Genomic DNA, 20,185 nt, shown 5'->3' with positions numbered 1-20,185 from the left:
GACTAGTCATTGATTCGAAGCATGTGAGGGTGAGGAAATACTGACTTTAACCTTTGTGCAGAAATCGGACCTCCACCCCCTTCCTATTTACCTGATCCCTGGGGGTCAAAGGAGCTGGCCTCCAAGGGGACCCTGTGTGCTGGAGCCGCGGGGCGGACGTCTGATGAGGCAGCGCTGCCATCTGGTGGACATCTGCCATCACTGCAGCTGGGCTTAGGACCCAGATGTTCTTTTTCTTCAATTGTTCAGAAAATTCCTCTCAACTACAGTGGAAACCTCCAGAAACTCCTTCCTAGGAGTTTCTTAAGTTAGTTACGCTTAATGCTTAATGAACTTTGCCTCAAGTATTTGATAGTCTCAGAGTCACGGAATTAAGGCGTTTTCAAGCTAAAAAAGCATTAGAGAGAGTACTATTTGCGTCATGTTGTCATCTCTTAATTTACCAAAGGGTCTCTCATGCATATTTTCTGAGCCCCATTACTTGACACTTGTCACTCCCTCCCCTGTGCCTCAAACGAGATATTCAAGACATGCCAGCTAATTTAAACATTAGCCTCAGCAAAAACATAATGGAGAAGTCAAATCTATAAAGGAAAATTAAGTATAATGTAAAGTCAATTAAAAACTAATTTGAGTTTAATTACATTTTAATTTTCTATGCCACTGCGCCTCTCTGCCCAGAACTGGCTGTCCTTGGGAGAGCTATTTCTCCTATGTGGCTGACGTATTTCTCCCCACGTTAGGAGATGCGACCCGATTCAAGCACCTCCGGAAGTACACATACAACTATGAGGCTGAGAGTTCCAGTGGAGTCCCTGGGACTGCTGATTCAAGAAGCACCACCAGGATCAACTGCAAGGTATGGAGGATGCAGGCGGGAGCGACCTAGAGCCCACAGCTTGCCCCTAGCCCTGTTCCAGCGGGTGCCCAACACGCGACCTTCCTGGAGGTTGTGTACTGAGCAAACGCAGAACATCCCAGAACTGTTGTAATCTGATCGAAGCATTGGGACTTTGCCTCTGTTTGTAAGTCAGCCACATTGCTGAGATGTTGTCTGCCCCCGCCAAATTTCGCAAGCCAGATGTATTTTCCCGTTAACTTCCCAGATGCAATAGGAGTACGTGATCTAGATTAGCAGCAGTGTGGGTCTGTAGATTTCAGCGTGAGAGAAGCCCAGTAGGTGAGCTAACGGAGGCAGGCATCTCAGAATCGCACTGTGAAATGCAGTTTTTATAGTCTAAGTCCAACAGAATCTGTTGCTGAAAAACGAATAGAAAGAAGAAAAAAAAATATAAACACACAGTTTGTTCTAAAACAAAACTTTGCTTATTATTGAGACTGGTTGTACTCATGTCACATACGTCTGGAGCAGATCTATAGGCTTCTGTTGGGGTTTGGGTGGGGAAGAGAAGTCAAGCTGAGCAGTCACCTTTTTTAGAGAGTGCTGTAGCTCTTGTCTGTGCTGTCCAATATGGTAGACATGAGCCACATTGGACTATTGAAATGGAATGAAATTAAAAATTCATATTCGTTGTCACATTAGCTGCATTTCAACTGCTCAACAGCCACCCTGGCTACTGGCTCCCATATTGAACAACACACATGTACAACATTTCTTTAAAGTTATTTGAACAGTGCTGGATAATAAGTAGGGATCCGCTGAAACTCCAGCTATATGTGAAGCTCTAAATAGGCCCTAATAGATATAACCAGTTTTTTGGTGACATTAAGGGGACATTTGCTGTGGAAACTGAGGATGGCCCTCTTCCTGCTGTTTTTCTCCTTCACTCTCACTCCTAGTCTGCAGCACTTCTATTTAACCACAGCTCTTTATAATTGAAGTGAGTAACTTTAGAACCAATAAAAGAACATCCTCCTTCCTGTGCATAGAGGCACACTTAAGAAACGTGTTACCCCGGGAGGGGGAAAAGGCCAGCAATAGGACTAAGACTCGGTTGGTGCACGGAGAACCCAGGAGGCATGTTGATAAGGCACGTGGTGTTGAGCAGGCAGTGGTGTTCCCAGCAGAATTCCCTTTGGTGCTCTGATTAGAGATTAAGCCCTGGGCTTCAGAGCCCGCCTCTCATTCTTGATAGACAACCTCAATGCTATGCTACCCTGTATTCTCAGGTTGAGCTGGAGGTTCCCCAGCTCTGCAGCTTCATCCTGAAGACCAGCCAGTGCACCCTGAAAGAGGTGTATGGCTTCAACCCTGAGGGCAGAGCCTTGCTGAAGAAAACCAAGAACTCCGAGGAGTTTGCTGCAGCCATGTCCAGGTAAGGCGTGTTGTACATGAGCACACACATATGTGTGTGTCCACTGAGGTGTGAACTTGTGTGTTTACACCAGGCACGGATGTGACTCTAAGTATTTGTATTCCATATTCATCGTGGATCAGGGAATTGCTGTGTTTTCACAATCATCAAAAAGAGAAAAGCATTATTTACCCTTCCCTAGTTAGGTTCCTTTAATTATCATTTTAATGTGTTTCTAAAAATCTCATGCTTTAAACTTCCTGAGATTATAAAACTGAGATGCTGTGTTTAAACAAGTGAATTCTTATTTAAAGAACTAAATAAGACCAGTGCTTGGTGGTCTTCGGTGCGGGGTCCCAGAGGCACTGGCTGCTGTGGCGGGCACATGGCGGGGCAGGGTCTGTTCAGCATAGGGCAGAGGAGCACCAAGGCTTCAGTGGCTCCCCCTCCTAGGCTGGCATTCAGCCACTGCACACGGATCGGCCGCTGCAGCTGCATCTCTGCTGACTGATCAGGGCCTGTGTCGCACCCATTGTAAATATTTTCAACATCACCCCTGCCTCATCCTCAGTCACAGTTTGTAGGGTCTTAGGTGTGTGTGAATACAGGCAGGATAGAGTTGTTAACTTGGTAGCATCAGAAAACTCTGTCTGTATTAGTCTGTTTCCATGCTGCTGATAAAGACATACCTGAGACTGGGCAATTTACAAAAGAAAGGTTTGTTGGACTCACTATTCCATGTGGCTGGGGAGGTCTCCAATCATGGTGGAAGGTGAGGGAGAGCAAGTCACATCTTACGTAGATGACGGCTGGCAAAGAGAGCTTGTGCGGAGAAACTCCTGTTTTTAAAACCATCACATCTCCTGAGACCCATTTGCAATCACGAGAGCAGCATGGGAAAGACCTGCCCCGTGATTCAATCACCTCCCACCGGGTCCCTCTCACAACACGTGGAATTCTGAGAGCTACAAGATGAGATTTGGGTGGGGACCCAGAGCCAAACCATATCACCATCCTTGCCCGTTTTTCAGTTTTACTAAACGTTAGATTCAGATGCCAGTCCTTTCTCGCCAAAATAGGCTGTGAGGCTGCTTTCTTTCATATGCTTTATTTTCTCCAAGACTTAACTGTATATGAGGGTGAGAGGTATGGTAGCAGGAGGAAGGAGTGGTTATTTTTTGGTCCTTGGTCTTCTCCAAATACAGAAGAGACTCCTGTTCTTGACAAGGAGGGCTTTCCAGGTTTGCATTTTCATGACTTTAACTGTCTTTTTAAAAAATTGACATATAATAATTATACATATTTATTGAGACTATATTGATGTTTTGATACATGTAATGGACGGTAATCAGATCAGAGCAATTAGCATACCCATCATCTCAAACATTTATTGTTTCTTCATGTTGGGAACTTTCTGAGAGGGTGTAGGTTGTGGGAGATGAGTCTGTCACCTTTTCCTCCTGATGTAACCAGAGTGGCTGCAGTCAGGTCCTCGGAAACTCAGAGAGTACCCAATGGGGAGTCCCTGAGACCACAGTCAGCATGGGCTTCAGCCATGGCCTGACACTATACAAAAGAGTGACTGTCCAACAAGTGTATGCAAAGAAGCTCCAATTCACTGGTAGTCAAGAAATACAAATGAATGTAACAAGATATTTATCCACGTATACCCATCAGACTGCAAAACTGGAAAACAGCAATAGCACCTGTTGCTGGCAGGCCAGTGAGGAAAAGTGTGCTGTCCTGAGCTGCTGGTGGAAATTAGAGCCATCAGACAATATCTACTCTAATTTAGAATACTTAATACCCTTTGACACAGATATTTTAGTCTCTGGGACTCTAGCCCATGAAAATAAAAGCAGTAATGTGTGAAGATAGGCATAAGGATGTTTGTTTTGGTATTGTTTGCGTGGTTTAAAAAAATCCAGAAAGAGAGAAGGCAAATGCCATCAAATGGGGCAATGTGTGAATAAATTACATATAGCCATGGAATGGGATATTCAGCATGCAGCTTTTAAAAAATCTGTTAGAGCTATACCAAGTGACTCAGAAGGGTTTTTGTGAAGTATAATTGAGAAAAACAAGATAAAAGTACGAACAATACAATGCCACTTGTATAAAACAAACAATGACAAAATCTTTGTATGACTCTGTTTGCACTCACCCATGTTTACAGAGGATTGTGTGAGAGTGCAGAAACAAGTGGAACAACCACTCAGGTGTCCATATGGGGAGGATGGGCAAAGAGATTGATATGGGTGGAGAACAGAGCAGGGCTAGGTGAGCCAAGCAAAAAACGTTAAAACACAGCTGGACCTGGTGGCTCATGCCTGTAGTCCCAGGACTTTGGGAGGCCGAGGCGGGCAGATCACCTGAGGTCAGGAGTTCGAGACCAGCCTGACCAACAGGGTGAAACCTGTGTCTACTAAAAATACAAAAATTAGTTGGGTGTGACAGCAAATGCCTGTAGTCCTAGCTACTCCAGAGGCTGAGTCAGGAGAATCACTTGATCCCAGGAGGTGGAGGTTGCAGTGAGCTGAGGTTGTGCTATTGCACTCCAGCCCGAGTAACAGAGTGAGACTCCATTTCAAAAAAAGAAAAAGAATCACCAAAACATATGTATATGTGCATGCTTTTTTGAAAATGTATGTCTATGTGTAGCTATATTCTATGTTTACAAAGAAATGATGTCAGAAGAACAATTGGTTAAAAAAACTGAGAAAAGCAACTTCAGTGCCACCCAGCTTACTTCCAGCAAGTTGTAATGGAGAAGGACATTCCCATGACCATCCTCTCTCTGGGACAGGTACGAGCTCAAGCTGGCCATTCCAGAAGGGAAGCAGGTTTTCCTTTACCCGGAGAAAGATGAACCTACACACATCCTGAACATCAAGAGGGGCATCATTTCTGCCCTCCTGGTTCCCCCAGAGACAGAAGAAACCAAGCAAGTGTTGTTTCTGGTGAGGATTTAGAAAGCTGATAGCAGTGGCCCTTGAAACTCATCTTCACGTGTTAGAGGCCAGTCCTACCATATGCAAAGCAGATTGTTGAGTCAGGAAGCCATGGATTGGCGTGACATACTGGTGCCCGAGATTCCTCCTGTCCCTTGGGCTCACTGACAGATCATTCCAAGCAGGCTGATCAGGTTGGGTCTAATTTTAAAAGAGTTATTGAGGCGTCCTGGCCACCCCACCCCCACTTTTGTTTAATGCTGTTCACCTGTGTTTGATGGGTTATGGTATAACACAGTAAATCCTGTGTGTATTTTAAACACCAAAAATAATGGGATCTCTTGCCAGTCTCTTTTACGAATTTCAGGGTTCAATGTGAGACAGAATTCATTTCACCTCAGTCCCATGAGCACTTTTGTGCCCTTATCTTGTTCTAATTTCTCTATGACACCATACTGGGAGAAGACAGCGATGCATCCTGCAGAGCCTTTCTGCAGACACACCCTTAACTGGTTTTCTCTCTCCCAACTTGGGCTGGCCAGGCACTAGCAAGACCACACTCTGCATAGGAGGAAAAAGAAAGTCCCTTCCCAAGCTAGATTCCTTCTGCCTTTTCTTTCACAATCCCCACCCCATCCCTCCCAAGTACCCAAGGACTTTTCCCATGTTGAATATATGTGGTTGCATCTTCTGCCCCCATAGGATACCGTGTATGGAAACTGCTCCACTCACTTTACCGTCAAGACAAGGAAGGGCAATGTGGCAACAGAAATATCCACTGAAAGAGACTTGGGGCAGTGTGATCGCTTCAAGCCCATCCGTACAGGCATCAGCCCACTTGCTCTCATCAAGGGCATGGTAAGTCCCATGTCAGCACTGTCATGCACACCAAGGAGCATCCTCTTATTAATAACATTCCAAAATTTTCAAGCTAGTGGGCACCTTTGAGGACAGCCTGCCCAGTCTGTTTTTTATACAGACTACAGATAGGACCCTGAGCAGGCATGGGAAGGTCTGCCCAGGCTTCACGGCCTGGGATCAGTTGAGCCAAGACTTGAGTCAGGCTCCTCCCTCCCAGCCCAGAGCTCTGTCTTTCCTCCTGTCCTTCTGTCACTGGCACTAAACCGCCTCTACTCTCATCACTTGAGAGTAACGACTGCTCATCTCTGAGAAGGCTCCGGGGATGGATGTAGGGTAGCAAAACCACCTACTGTTCCTTCCTGCAGAAGGACTCCTTGTGCCAGCTCCAAGCCTCTGGCCTTTGAAGAAGTCCCAAGACCTGTGTTCTCCCCCTCTCCTTCATCCCATGAAGTGGAGTGACTTAGAGTGCTCCAGCTTCTTGTCCTCCCACCCCTAGTACCACCCTGACCAAACACGACCCCTCTGCCTCTGGCCTGGAGCACCCTCTCCTCTCTGTTAAGTGGGGCCATGGAGCACCATATTACCTGAGCCTGCCTGACCCCTGCAACATGTTCCCTGATATGAGCCCCAGGCTGTCTCAGTGAACATGAAGAACTTGAGCAATCACTGTCATGCCGGGCCCTGTTCCTGGTCATAGTCCTTGGGGTTGAAAACAGGGAGTCTGATGACCATGAGTGCCACAGTCAGAAGAGGATAATGCACTGGCTTAGGGGTCTTTCTGAGCATCTGCTGTGTGCTCAACCCCACTCTGGGCAGCACCAAGGAACGGACAGTGGCAGATGAACCATGGACCTTCCCCTCAGGATGCTTCCAGTCTAATGCAGGAGCAAGGTCAATAAAGTATACATTGTATACTCAATAAGGTGATACGCTGAACAGTGCAGACAAGAAATCCTGGGCCTGACCAGGAAGGAGAAAGTATTATTCATGTAGCTCAGTGGGCAACGTTTCATGGAAGATGTGGAGCAAGAACCCGAAAAATGCAAAGAATGTGTAAATGAAACAGACATGCAAGAATGGGCTTTTGGGTAAAGAAAACTGACTGAGCAGGTGTGTGAGGGGCTATGTGGTGGGATGGGCATGTGGAGGATACAAAGTTTAGACTTTGTCCAGTGGGAGTGGAAAAAGAGGAGTCTATAGCTTGACTCAGCTTTGGGGATGCCGACATGTTGCACCCCCTGGTCTAAATGTCAAGTACCCAGCTATCTTCTTTCTCCGAGTTTATCTAGTGGTACAGGACCCCTCCTCCCTTCTACCTTGAAGGTAAATGCTTTTGAGAGAAGACACAGGGACCGATCAAAATGCTTGTCTCCAATCTCATTCACAGAACTACCCCTTGTCAACTCTGATCAGCAGTAGCCAGTCCTGTCAGTACACCCTGGACGCCAAGAGGAAGCATGTGGCAGAAGCCATCTGCAAGGAGCAGCACCTGTTCCTGCCCTTCTCCTACAAGTAGGTCACCTGATGCACTACTGATTTGTCATTTAATGGGTCAGTGTGAACTGAACACTTCTCAAGTGCTCTGTTCCAGGCAAACCTGTGCCTGGGAGGGAGGTATGGAGAAGGATAACATGCAATCCCTCCCTGTCCCCCTTTTTAAGCTAACAGGACATTTGGCAGAAAAGTCCTAGGCATGCAAAACAACCGAAGACCAACAAAAGATATCTAAGACACAGTCTTTAAGGGGTGTAGATCCAGAAAACCTGGGGATCACTGCAGGGTACCCTGGTTAGAAAAGGTTTCATGGAAGATTTGGGATATTGACTAGAAACTTGTATATCCAAATCCACTTTGAAAACTGACAATCAGTGAATATTTATTGAGTAACTGCCATATTCTTGGTTCTGTGCTGTGGAAGATACGAAAGAATTTCGAGACATTGTACTAGTTCCTATGTCTGGCCACTCAGACTAGTGGAGAGTATAAGGCACGCATGTCCTTTTGATGGGAGGATGACTAGCGTGACCAAGAAGAGGTGGATGTTATTCATTCGGGGCCAACAATGGCTGGATTTACCCATGCTTTGAAAGATGGGCAGGACTTGGGTAGATGCAGAGACAGGGGAAACCTTCAACATGGAAAGAATAGTATGTTCTGGCCATCCATGACATGACGTGCTTCCTTGGTTACCAGGAATATGTATGGGATGGGAGTACAAGTGACACAGACTTTGAAACTTGAAGACACACCAAAGATCAACAGCCGCTTCTTTGATGAAGGTAAGACTTTTTGTCCACACAGTTGCTGGAAAATCTACCTAAGATGTGCCAATCATGGCTTAGCCACTTGCTGGGCCCTGTTAAATGTCTGCTGACTAACAAGTGATATGGACACTGGTGTTCTAGCTACCTCTATGAGAAAGCAAACTCATCTCAGGATGTCAAGTTGCAATGGCATAAAGAAAAAGAAGTTCCCAAAGCTACCTAGGCGTTTGTAAATAGAAAACTGGAATCCTAAGTTTAATATGACGTATTTGGTAGCACTGATATCACCTATCCTGTGATAAGACCCAGAGCTGTCCCAGATGAGGTGGACCAAGTGGGAGAGAACCTTCAGAGTCCGGCCCAGATAGTAACCTCAGGAGTCAGTCTTTAGAGGTAGAAGGAACTCTAGCAATCTTGAGTCCAACCCTTACCCAGCATTGTATTGTATTTATATCTGTCCAAATTCCTTCTTGTACATTACCTCATTGTCCTTTTTGTTCACAGCAACCAGTGACGTCAGGTGGTAGAGAGGTGATTTTTTACCTATTCTACAGAGGGGAAAGTGACACAGAGAGGCTTAGAGTTTGATGTAGACAAGGCCGTAGAATATTAGAGGGGGCAAATAAGTGCCCAGGTTGCAATCTAAGCCAAGACTCTTCTCATTACACCACACTTCCATGAGGACTTTTACCTCTCTTCCTGGCATAGGTCATAGTAGGTGGTGGAGAGGATACAAAAGTGTCTCCCCTCCCCACAAGCTGCTGCTAGACCCAATTAGAAGAAATGGTGATGGACATCAATGTGCCTGGTCCTAGTTGTAACCATGTCAATAGCAGCACCTCCTCACCAATATTTCAAGCTAAGGGTAACCTGATGATAGACTCAGACAAGTCTGAATTCCACTTCAGCTCTACCTCTTAGACCCTAAGAGCTCTTCAAAAGTAAGTTGCTCATTCCTGGGTCGCAGTTCCTCATCTCTGGGTCTCATCTCTGTCTCATCTCTGGGACTCAGAGCTGAGATCCGGGGAAGAGCAGTTTACATTGCCCAAAAACTCTGTGGGTCTCTGAAGCAGGGCTGAATTTATCTTTAAATTGAACAATAATGCCAACCCACAGGGACAGGATCATGAGTCAGTGAAAACAATTAAGTCAATCACCTATGGCAGAGCCAGATCTAGCAGTCATTGAATACATGATCGTTTTCTTCCCTTTTCCCCTGTGCTGATACTCCACAATTTCCAGCTTCCAGTAGACAAAGATATGGTTGAGATGAAGAAATAAGCTAGAGTTCCTTTGACACTTTCCATCTTCCAGGTACTAAGAAGGTGGGTCTCGCATTTGAGAGCACCAAATCCACATCACCTCTAAAGCAGGCCGAAGCTGTTTTGAAGACTCTGCAGGAATTGAAAAAACTAACCATCTCTGAGCAAAATATCCAGAGAGCTAATCTCTTCCATAAGCTGGTCACTGAGCTGAGAGGCCTCAGTGATGAGGCAGTCACATCTCTCTTGCCACAGCTGATCGAGGTGTCCAGGTATTTAATGGTTACAGCTCAACTTTTTATAAAATTGATGGTAACTGACTAAACTTTCAAACCTTGGCCAAATGGAGAATCTCAGGGACCCTTTGGATAGCAATCCAGTTAATCAATTAGTCAGTCAGTTCATGATTGGTGGATAGAGAAATATCAGCTGATGTGCTAAGAGTTCCATGAAACACACACACACGCACACAGTGTTCAAGGCAGCTATGTATTTGTGTGTTAAAATAGGAGGAGAAGAGTTCCCACGTTTTGATGGGTATCTTTTAATTCCTAGTTCTATTGCAGGTGCTCTCCAGAAGCTTATAGGCTGGTGGAGAGAGAACTCAGACAAAAAATATTATATGATTTCTCTACCCTTCAAGGCACTGGCTTTAAGCGCTATGAAGGTGAGAGAAGGGACTGAGGCCAGGAATGAGACCCAGCTAATGTTGGCCAGGCATATTCTGTGTGCTGGCCAGAGGGCTGTGATAACAGTCTTCTTGTCGCTACAGACCCACAAGGGACTTTCCTCGATGGGGCTTCTCCTGTGGGTAATATTCCTAAGGAAAGCATCATGGCTCTGAGCTCCAAGTTGGGTTTTGAAAGATGGTTAGATTTGAATAGTGAATGAGGTGATTAAGGGCTCTCCTGGCAGAGGACACACCATGAGCAATATTTTATGTGCCCCGAAGGTGGTCTGTATAACTTTATCCATGTCTTTCTTCTCAGCCCCATCACTTTGCAAGCCTTGGTTCAGTGTGGACAGCCCCAGTGCTCCACTCACATCCTCCAGTGGCTGAAACGTGTGCATGCCACCCCCCTTTTGATAGATGTGGTCACCTACCTGGTGGCCCTGATCCCCGAGCCCTCAGCACAGCAGCTGCGAGAGATCTTCAACATGGCGAGGGAGCAGCGCAGCCGAGCCACCTTGTATGCACTGAGCCACGCGGTCAACAAGTGAGTTTCCACACTGTATTTATCCTCCTAGGAGCAGAGGAACATCTTGCACTTCTGTGAGTCTCTGTATTAAAACTGAACCCCTCCTTCCACTTTCAAACTCTGCTCCTTAGTCTTGTGTTTATTCTTGACCATTTTTGGAGTAACGACTTAAAATAAGAAATCAGCAAATACAAATTGAATTTTTAAAAATATTTTCTCTACATTATATTATAAAAGTTTTTGAACATAGCAAAGTTGACAGAATTTCAGAGGGAAAACCCCTGGAAAACCAGCTATCTCCTACCATTTAAGTGTTATTATATTTGCTTTATCACATATACATCCATCCATTAATTCATCTTATTTTCTGAAGCATTTCAAAGTAAATTATAAACATTAACACACTTTCCCCTAAGTACTTCAGCATGCATATTATTAACTTCAGTTCAATATTAGTTAGCAGTTTTTTCCTCTTAAATTTTTTTTTGACAGGGTTTCACTGTGTCACCCAGGCTGGAGTGCAGTGGCGCAGTCACGGCTTACTGCAGCCTCAAATTCCTGGGCTCAAGTGATCCTCCCACCTCAGCCTCCTGAGTAGCTGGGATCACAGGAGCATGCTACCATGCCCTGGCTAATTTTTTTATTTTTTGTAGATACAGGGTTTCACCATGTTGCTCAGGCTGGCAGTTTTTTCTTTTGATGAAATTTTTTTGCTTTTTCTTTTTTACATTTTTATATAAATTTATGTGGAACAAGTGTAATTTTGTTATATGAATAGATTATGCAGTAGTTAAGTCAGGGCTTTCAGGATATCCATCACCCAGATAACATATAGTGTACCCACTAAGTAACTTCTCACCATCCATTTCCCTCCACTTCCACACCTGAGTCTCAATTGTCTTATCATTCCACACTCTATGTCCTTGTGTGCACATTATTTAGCTCCCACTTATAAAGTGACAATGTGCAGTATTTGTCTGTGACTGTCCTGTTTTACTTAAGACAATGACCTTCAGTTCCATCCATGTTACTGCAAATGACATGATTTTATTCTTTTTATGGCTGAATAGTATTTTATTGCCTATACATTCCACATTTTTAATCCAAGCGTCCATTGACGGACACTTAGGTTGATTCCATGCCTTTGCTATTGTGAATAGTGCTGTGATAAACATATGGGTGCAGGTATCCTTTGGATATAACGATTTCTTTTCCTTTGGGTATGCACCCAGTAGTGGGATTGTTGGATTCATTGGTACTTCTATTTTTAGTTCTTTGAGAAATCTCTGTATTGTTTTCCATAGAGGTTGTACTTATTTACAATCCCATCAACAGTGGTTAACTGTTTCCTTTTCTCTGTATCCTTACCAACATCTATTATTTTTTGTCTTTTGAATAATGGCCCTCCTGACTGTTGTACGATGTTATCTCATTGTGGTTTTAATTTACTTTTCTCTAATGATTAGTAATGTTATGCATTTTTTCATATGCCTATTGCCATTTGTGTGTCTTCTTTTGAAAAAATGTCTATTCATGTCCTTTGTCTACTTTTTAATGGGATTATTTGGGGATTTTTTGTTCAGTTGTTTGAATTCCTTGTACATTCTGGATATTAGTACCCCACTGGATGAATAGTTTGCAAATATTTTCTCCCATTCTGCAGGTTGTTCACCCTGTTGATTATTTGTTTTACTGTGCAGAAGCTTTTTACTTTAATTAAGTTCTATTTGTCTATTTTTTTGTTGTTGTCTTTGCCTTTGAGATCTTAGTCATGAATTCTTTGTCCAGGTCAATGTCCAGAGAAGTTTTCCCTAGGTTTTCTTCTTGTACTTTTATAGTTTCAGGTCTTACATTTAAGTCTTTGATCCATCTTGAGTTGATTTTTGTATATGGTGACAGATAGCAGTCCAGTTTTATTCTTCTGCATATAGCAATCCAACTTTCCCAGCACTGCTTATTGAAAACTTTCTCTAGTGTATGTTTTTGTCAATTTTGTCAAAGATCCGTTGACTGTAAGTATGTGGCTTTATTTCTGGGTTCACTATTCTGTTCTATTGATCTATGTGTCTATTTTTACGCCAGTACCATGCTGTTTAGATTACTATAGCCTTGTAGCATAATTTGAAGTCAGGTAATGTGATGCCTCCAGCTTTGTTCTTTTTGCTTAAGATTGCTTCAGCTACTCAGGCTCTTTTTGGATTCCATATGAATTTTATAATTATTTTTTCTCATTCACAAGTTTGGATTTTAAGACAAACCTAACTGGGGTTACCGAGTCCTGACTCTTTTCTCTTATTCTGTAGCTATCATAAGACAAACCCTACAGTGACCCAGGAACTGCTGGACATTGCTAATTACCTGATGGAACAGATTCAAGATGACTGCACTGGGGATGAAGATTACACCTATTTGATTCTGCGGGTAATCTCAGTCTTTTATATGACATAGATCATTTCAGAAGTGCTTTTCCTGGATACCTTTTACTTCCCTCTCCTGCACCCTGATGGGTTCTTGTTTCTTTTCTTTAATGCAGGTCATTGGAAATATGGGCCAAACCATGGAGCAGTTAACTCCAGAACTCAAGTCTTCAATCCTGAACTGTGTCCAAAGTACAAAGCCATCACTGATGATTCAGAAAGCTGCCATCCAGGCCCTGCGGAAAATGGAGCCTAAAGACAAGGTAAAGTCCACAAGAAGAGGTCTGAAAGTGAAAGTTCATTAACAAGGATTTGGAAGGTACTGGGGAAATGAGACTCTAAATTTCATCTACTGACTTTATTCTGCTGTTCCCTCCCTCCCTCCGTCCCTCCCTCCCTCCCTCCCTTCCTTCCTTCCTTCTTTTGAGATGGAGTCTCACTCTATTTACCAGGGTGGAGTGCAGTGGCACGATCTCGGCTCACTGCAACTTCCACTTCCTGGGTTCAGGCAACTCTCCCTGCCTCAGTCTCCTGAGTAACTGGGATTACAGGCACATGCCACCACACCCAGCTAATTTTTGTATTTTTTAGTAGAGACGGGGTTTTGCCATGTTGACCAGGCTGGTCTTGAACTCCTGACCTCAGGTAATCCACCCGCCTCAGCCTCCCAAAGTGCTGGGATTACAGGCATGAGCCACTGCACCAGGCCTCTACTGTTTTCTAATTGCAAATTTCAACAAGCCTATTGACTTGACTGCCTAGTAGTATGTGACATGAGAGAAATACCTGACCTTGCTGCTATGTCAGCATGCAGAATGTGAGATGTTTTTGCTACCTACCATCCACCTACCAGATTGACCATCCCTCTCATCATGGAAAAACATGCTTAATTTTCCCCCAATAACCTTAGGCTAGGATAGTCAACTTGGCCCCCTCTAGGTGGCAATGACTCCAGAGCTTTGGAAACTACCTTATTTATTAGCCCCAAACTCTTACTACCCCTTCTCATCTTTACCCTCACATTAAAATAACTTAGGTTAAAACAACTTTATTTTCACTTAGTGAAACAAATCATAACTTGGCCATGATTTATGTGTTTTAATGGAATTGAATTCAACAGGCATTCCACAGGCATCTTCTGGGAACCCTTACTTGATAGTGCTCTAGGAAACATTGGCAAGAAGATTCAATACCAGCATTTGAAGCGTGATTACAGAGAAATTAGACCTGTGCTTAAGAAAGAGCTAGCAGACAATGCCAGTGTTTGCCAGGCACGTTCTGTGTTCTGACCATAGGACAGTGATAACCATCTCCTCTTTTGACTGCAGGACCAGGAGGTGCTTCTTCAGACTTTCCTTGATGATGCTTCTCCGGGAGATAAGCGATTGGCTGCCTATCTCATGCTGATGAGGAGTCCTTCACAGGCAGATATTAACAAAATTGTCCAACTTCTACCATGGGAACAGAATGAGCAAGTGAAAAACTTTGTGGCTTCCCATATTGCCAACATCTTGAACTCAGAAGAATTGGATATCCAAGAGTAAGTAAGAGCAATTTTCCCCCATGTACCACTGAGAATTCCAACGCTAGGTTTTGGCATAGCCACTGTCTGCCCTTGCTTCTGAAACAAACACTTGTGCAAATGTGTAGCAGACCTAGACCCAAAGCCTTAGAGTAAATGAAATCCAGACATTTTGGTAGTGATTGGAAATCCATATTTACTTGGGCTGCAAGAATCAAAGGATAATAACATGGTGTGTCAGCTCAAAATATCCTTCTTCTTATCTAGTCTGAAAAAGTTAGTGAAAGAAGCTCTGAAAGAATCTCAACTTCCAACTGTCATGGACTTCAGAAAATTCTCTGGGAACTATCAACTCTCCAAATCTGTTTCTCTTCCATCACTTGACCCAGCCTCAGCCAAAATTGAAGGAAATCTTATATTTGATCCAAATAACTACCTTCCTAAAGAAACCATGCTGAAAATGACCCTTACTGCCTTTGGATTTGCTTCAGCTGACCTCTTCGAGGTAAGTGTGAAGAGTTCGAGGTTCTCTAGCCCATTCTGTACAGCATCATAAACAGAGAGTCCCTGGGAGCCAGAAGCTAGCCAGAAGAAAACAAGAACCACCAGGCACTTCCTACCATGACTCTGAGGCTTTCTTCTTTCCCTCCTTCCCTGCCTTCCTCTCTCCCCGCTGGGGGTCACCTGAAGCATGACTTCTTAACATTAATAGAAATGCAGGCCAGGCGAGGTGGCTCACTCCTGTAATCCCAGCACTTTGGGAGGCTGAGGCGGGTGATTGAGACCATCCTGGCTAACACAGTGAAATCCATCTCTACTAAAAAAATACAAAAAAAATTAGCCAGGCGTGGTGGCAGGCACCTGTAGTACCAGCTACTCGGGAGGCTGAGGCAGGAGAATGGCGTGAACCCGGAAAGCGGAGCTTGCAGTGAGCAGAGATGGCACTGCTGCACTCCAGCCTGGGCGACAGAGTGAGACTCCGTATAAAAATAAAAATAAAAAATTGAAATGCAGATGTCTCATCTTTAAGTCCCAAAGCCAAGGAAGCATATGTGCTGCCTAGTTAGATCTGCTTCAAATCTCAAATTCACTCCCAACTCTGAACCCTTGGTTGAATTACTTGTCCTCTCTGAACCTTAGCTGCCTCTTCTAGAAAAAAGCAAGTAATAAGGTCAAGATTCTAGTGAGATTTTAATAAAGCAGCTCCTGTGAAGTGCTAAGGTCAGCTCTTGGCCTGTGGTATTCAAATACTTGTTTAGATAAATGGACATCAAGAGGGGGAACTACTAGGCTGGCATACAACAAAGAAAGCTGATGCCATTTTCTTGTCTGATTTTCTTTCTCAGATTGGCTTGGAAGGAAAAGGCTTTGAGCCAACATTGGAAGCTCTTTTTGGGAAGCAAGGATTTTTCCCAGACAGTGTCAACAAAGCTTTGTACTGGGTTAACGGTCAAGTTCCTGATGGTGTCTCTAAGGTCTTAGTGGACCACTTTGGCTATACCAAAGAGGATAAACGTGAGCAGGTGTGTATTTGTCAAGTATCTTCTTAAGGAAAGCTTTGGGTCTCAATGCAAAAACAATTCTTTTCTAAGCAAGGAAGTCATCAAAATATTATCTAACTGAAGTGATAACTATGGTTTTTATCAACCAGACCTGCTAGGATAAGGGCCAGAATCTTCAGCAGTTAAAGGTCTCCTGAAATTCAGTGTGCCCAGAAAAAAGACTCTTATCCGAGAAGTACTCTAGGATAACAATTAAGAGTATGAACTCTGGGCTGGGCGTGGTGGCTCACACCTGTAATCCCAGCACTTTGGGAGGCTGAGGTGGGTGGATCACAAGGTCAGGAATTTGAGACCAGCCTGGCCAACATAGTAAAACCCCATCTCTACTAAAAATACAAAAAACTAGCCAGGCATGATAGTGGGCGCCTGTAATCCCAGTTACTCGGGAGGCTGAGGCAGGAGAATTGCTTGAACCCAGGAGGTGGAGGTTGCAGTGAGCCGAGATTATGCTGTTATACTCCAGCCCGGGTGACAGTGTGAGACTCTGTCTTTAAAAAAAAAAAAAGTATGAACTCTGGGCATGGATTTAATTCTAACTTCCCTGTCTTGAAATTGTGTGCACTTGGGGAAGTTGGTTGATATTATGTGTATCTGTTTCTGTCTGCATCCCAGACTACTAATAATAGTCCAAACCTCACAAGGTTATTTAAAGACAATGAAATAAGGCATCTAAAATTCCAAGTGCAGTGCCTGATGCGGGCATTGATTGTTCAATAAGCAGACACTATTGCGAGTTTTAAATTAATATTTTCATTATTATTAACTGCTTTCTTTGGCGCTCACTGCCATCAGTGCACTAGCAAATGAGACCAAAATTCCACTTTGAAGCTAGTAATGAGCCCCTATTTATGGAGCAAATAGGCTGTATGATCTGGAGCTTATTCTTGAATTTTTTGCTACCCAATGTGTGGTCTGGTCAGAAATGCAGGTTCTCAGGCTTCACCCACAATCTACTGAATCAGAAGCTGTATTTTAGCAAGACCTCATGTGACTTGTATGCACATTCAAGTTTGCAGAGCAAGGCAGTAATTTACCCCTCCAAGCTCACTGTTGAGCACCAGTTCCATCTTCTAATTTCCTGACCCCCACTTGAGGCCGAGGGTCTTTGATCTGCTTTGAGTCTGTCAATTTCACATTATTTTTTCCCCCAATGCCTGGGCATCCATCTCTGAGATTCTTCTTCTCTCTAAGAAGAACTTGTCTAGGATCAAGTGTTTTTCAAACTTTTGGTAAATTTACATAGCAGCTACATTTTCTTAAGAAATACTTTGGGCCGGGCGCCGTGGCTCAAGCCTGTAATCCCAGCACTTTGGGAGGCCGAAACGGGCAGATCACGAGGTCACAAGATCAAGACCATCCTGGCTAACACGGTGAAACCCTGTCTCTACTAAAAATACAAAAAACTAGCCAGGCATGATAGTGGGCGCCTGTAATCCCAGTTACTCGGAGGCTGAGGCAGGAGAATTGCTTGAACCCAGGAGGTGGAGGTTGCAGTGAGCCGAGATTATGCTGTTATACTCCAGCCCGGGTGACAGTGTGAGACTCTGTCTTTAAAAAAAAAAAAAGTATGAACTCTGGGCATGGATTTAATTCTAACTTCCCTGTCTTGAAATTGTGTGCACTTGGGGAAGTTGGTTGATATTATGTGTATCTGTTTCTGTCTGCATCCCAGACTACTAATAATAGTCCAAACCTCACAAGGTTATTTAAAGACAATGAAATAAGGCATCTAAAATTCCAAGTGCAGTGCCTGATGCGGGCATTGATTGTTCAATAAGCAGACACTATTGCGAGTTTTAAATTAATATTTTCATTATTATTAACTGCTTTCTTTGGCGCTCACTGCCATCAGTGCACTAGCAAATGAGACCAAAATTCCACTTTGAAGCTAGTAATGAGCCCCTATTTATGGAGCAAATAGGCTGTATGATCTGGAGCTTATTCTTGAATTTTTTGCTACCCAATGTGTGGTCTGGTCAGAAATGCAGGTTCTCAGGCTTCACCCACAATCTACTGAATCAGAAGCTGTATTTTAGCAAGACCTCATGTGACTTGTATGCACATTCAAGTTTGCAGAGCAAGGCAGTAATTTACCCCTCCAAGCTCACTGTTGAGCACCAGTTCCATCTTCTAATTTCCTGACCCCCACTTGAGGCCGAGGGTCTTTGATCTGCTTTGAGTCTGTCAATTTCACATTATTTTTTCCCCCAATGCCTGGGCATCCATCTCTGAGATTCTTCTTCTCTCTAAGAAGAACTTGTCTAGGATCAAGTGTTTTTCAAACTTTTGGTAAATTTACATAGCAGCTACATTTTCTTAAGAAATACTTTGGGCCGGGCGCCGTGGCTCAAGCCTGTAATCCCAGCACTTTGGGAGGCCGAAACGGGCAGATCACGAGGTCACAAGATCAAGACCATCCTGGCTAACACGGTGAAACCCTGTCTCTACTAAAAAATACAAAAAACTAGCTGGGCGAGGTGGCGGGCGCCTGTAGTCCCAGCTACTCGGGAGGCTGAGACAGGAGAATAGCCTGAACCCAGGAGGCGGAGCTTGCAGTGAGCTGAGATCCGGCCACTGCACTCCAGCCTGGGTGACAGAGCGAGACTCTGCCTTAAAAAAAAAAAAAAAGAAAGAAACACTTTGTAGTCTTCACTGGTCAAAGAAGAGAAGGCTAAGCAGGGAATGGGTGGGAGACAGAGGATCTTCTAATCTTGAGGATCCTGGCATACTGGAGAGCAGGGACCCCTCCCCTCACCCCACCACATCTTACTATGTCTACAGATTTTTAAATTAAGAATAGCTTTTAGAGTGCCACTATCCCTGACGAGACCTTAGTTCTTTCATCTCTGTTTAGAGAAATTAGCCTGGACTTCAGTGTCTCCCTGTTCCTCACCTGAAGCATTTTTTAGGCCCATCCTGGCTGCAGCAGACAGGTCCCACATTGGGAACTAAAAGGTGTTTGACATTGCTGACATCTCACTGGCCATTTTATTACTAAACTCTCAGGACATGGTAAATGGAATGATGTTCAGTGTTCAGAAGCTGATTGAAGATTTGAAATCCAAAGAAGTCCCGGAAGCCAGAGCCTACCTCCGCATCTTGGGAGAGGAGCTTGGCTTTGCCAAGCTCCATGACCTCCAGCTCCTTGGAAAACTGCTCCTGATGGGTGCCCGCACTCTGCAGGGGATCCCTCAGATGGTAAGTCAGCCATGAGACCAGACATTGGTTTTTTTAGATCGCCCAGACGCCCTTATGATCACAACTGCACAAGACAGAAAAGATGCTTGTACTTTCTTCAAAGATGCAGGTTCACCTTGAATTTCACTGAAGATGACTCTTGGATCACAAGGAGCTGTTAACATTTAGAAATTAAGCTATTCATAATGTTAGCTATATTTTTAAGAGCATTAATTTGTTCATCTGGAAAACAATGTTCAGTATACCTTTGCTGAAGGTCCTTTTATTTTTATTTTTATTTTTTTAATTTTTTGAGATGGAGTCTTGCTCCCAGGCGGGAGTGCAGTGGTGCAGTCTCGGCTCACTGCAACTCTGCCTCCCGGGTTCAAGCAATGCTCCTGCCTCAGCCTCCCAAGTAGCTGGGACTACAGACACACGCCAGCATGCCCAGCTAATCTGTGTACTTTTAGTAGAGACAAGGTTTCACCATGTAGGCCAGGCTGGTTTCGCACTCCTGACCTCAACTGATCTGCCAGCCTAGGCCTCCCAAAGTGCTGGGCTAACAGGCATGAGCCACTGCACCCGGCCTGAAGGTCCTTTTAATGTTGAAATGATATAATGATTATAAAAAAAAGTATTTGGCAAACTATAATTCACTATCTAAATTGCTATAATTTTTATTATTAATTTATTAATAAAAGGAAATATATAAATG

General features: G+C 44.0%; 1 protein-coding gene across 1 annotated transcript in view; it reads left to right on the top strand.

The window, feature by feature from the left end:
• APOB (apolipoprotein B) overlaps positions 1 to 20,185 on the top strand; it is a 43,416-nt gene that overhangs the window by 842 nt on the left and 22,389 nt on the right. Inside the window, 14 exon segments of the mRNA XM_033176393.1 lie at positions 744 to 859; positions 2,131 to 2,276; positions 5,062 to 5,215; positions 5,909 to 6,064; positions 7,455 to 7,579; positions 8,261 to 8,346; positions 9,646 to 9,865; positions 10,583 to 10,810; positions 13,096 to 13,213; positions 13,326 to 13,472; positions 14,538 to 14,749; positions 14,999 to 15,236; positions 16,078 to 16,254; positions 19,300 to 19,491. Of these exon segments, the coding sequence (XP_033032284.1) occupies positions 744 to 859; positions 2,131 to 2,276; positions 5,062 to 5,215; positions 5,909 to 6,064; positions 7,455 to 7,579; positions 8,261 to 8,346; positions 9,646 to 9,865; positions 10,583 to 10,810; positions 13,096 to 13,213; positions 13,326 to 13,472; positions 14,538 to 14,749; positions 14,999 to 15,236; positions 16,078 to 16,254; positions 19,300 to 19,491 (2,315 nt within the window).

This window comes from Trachypithecus francoisi, unplaced genomic scaffold, assembly GCF_009764315.1.
Source record: "Trachypithecus francoisi isolate TF-2019V2 unplaced genomic scaffold, Tfra_2.0 Lachesis_group17, whole genome shotgun sequence".
Lineage (NCBI taxonomy): Eukaryota > Metazoa > Chordata > Mammalia > Primates > Cercopithecidae > Trachypithecus > Trachypithecus francoisi.
Note: the sequence above shows the minus strand (reverse complement) of the source record. Positions and strands in the feature narration are given on the sequence as shown.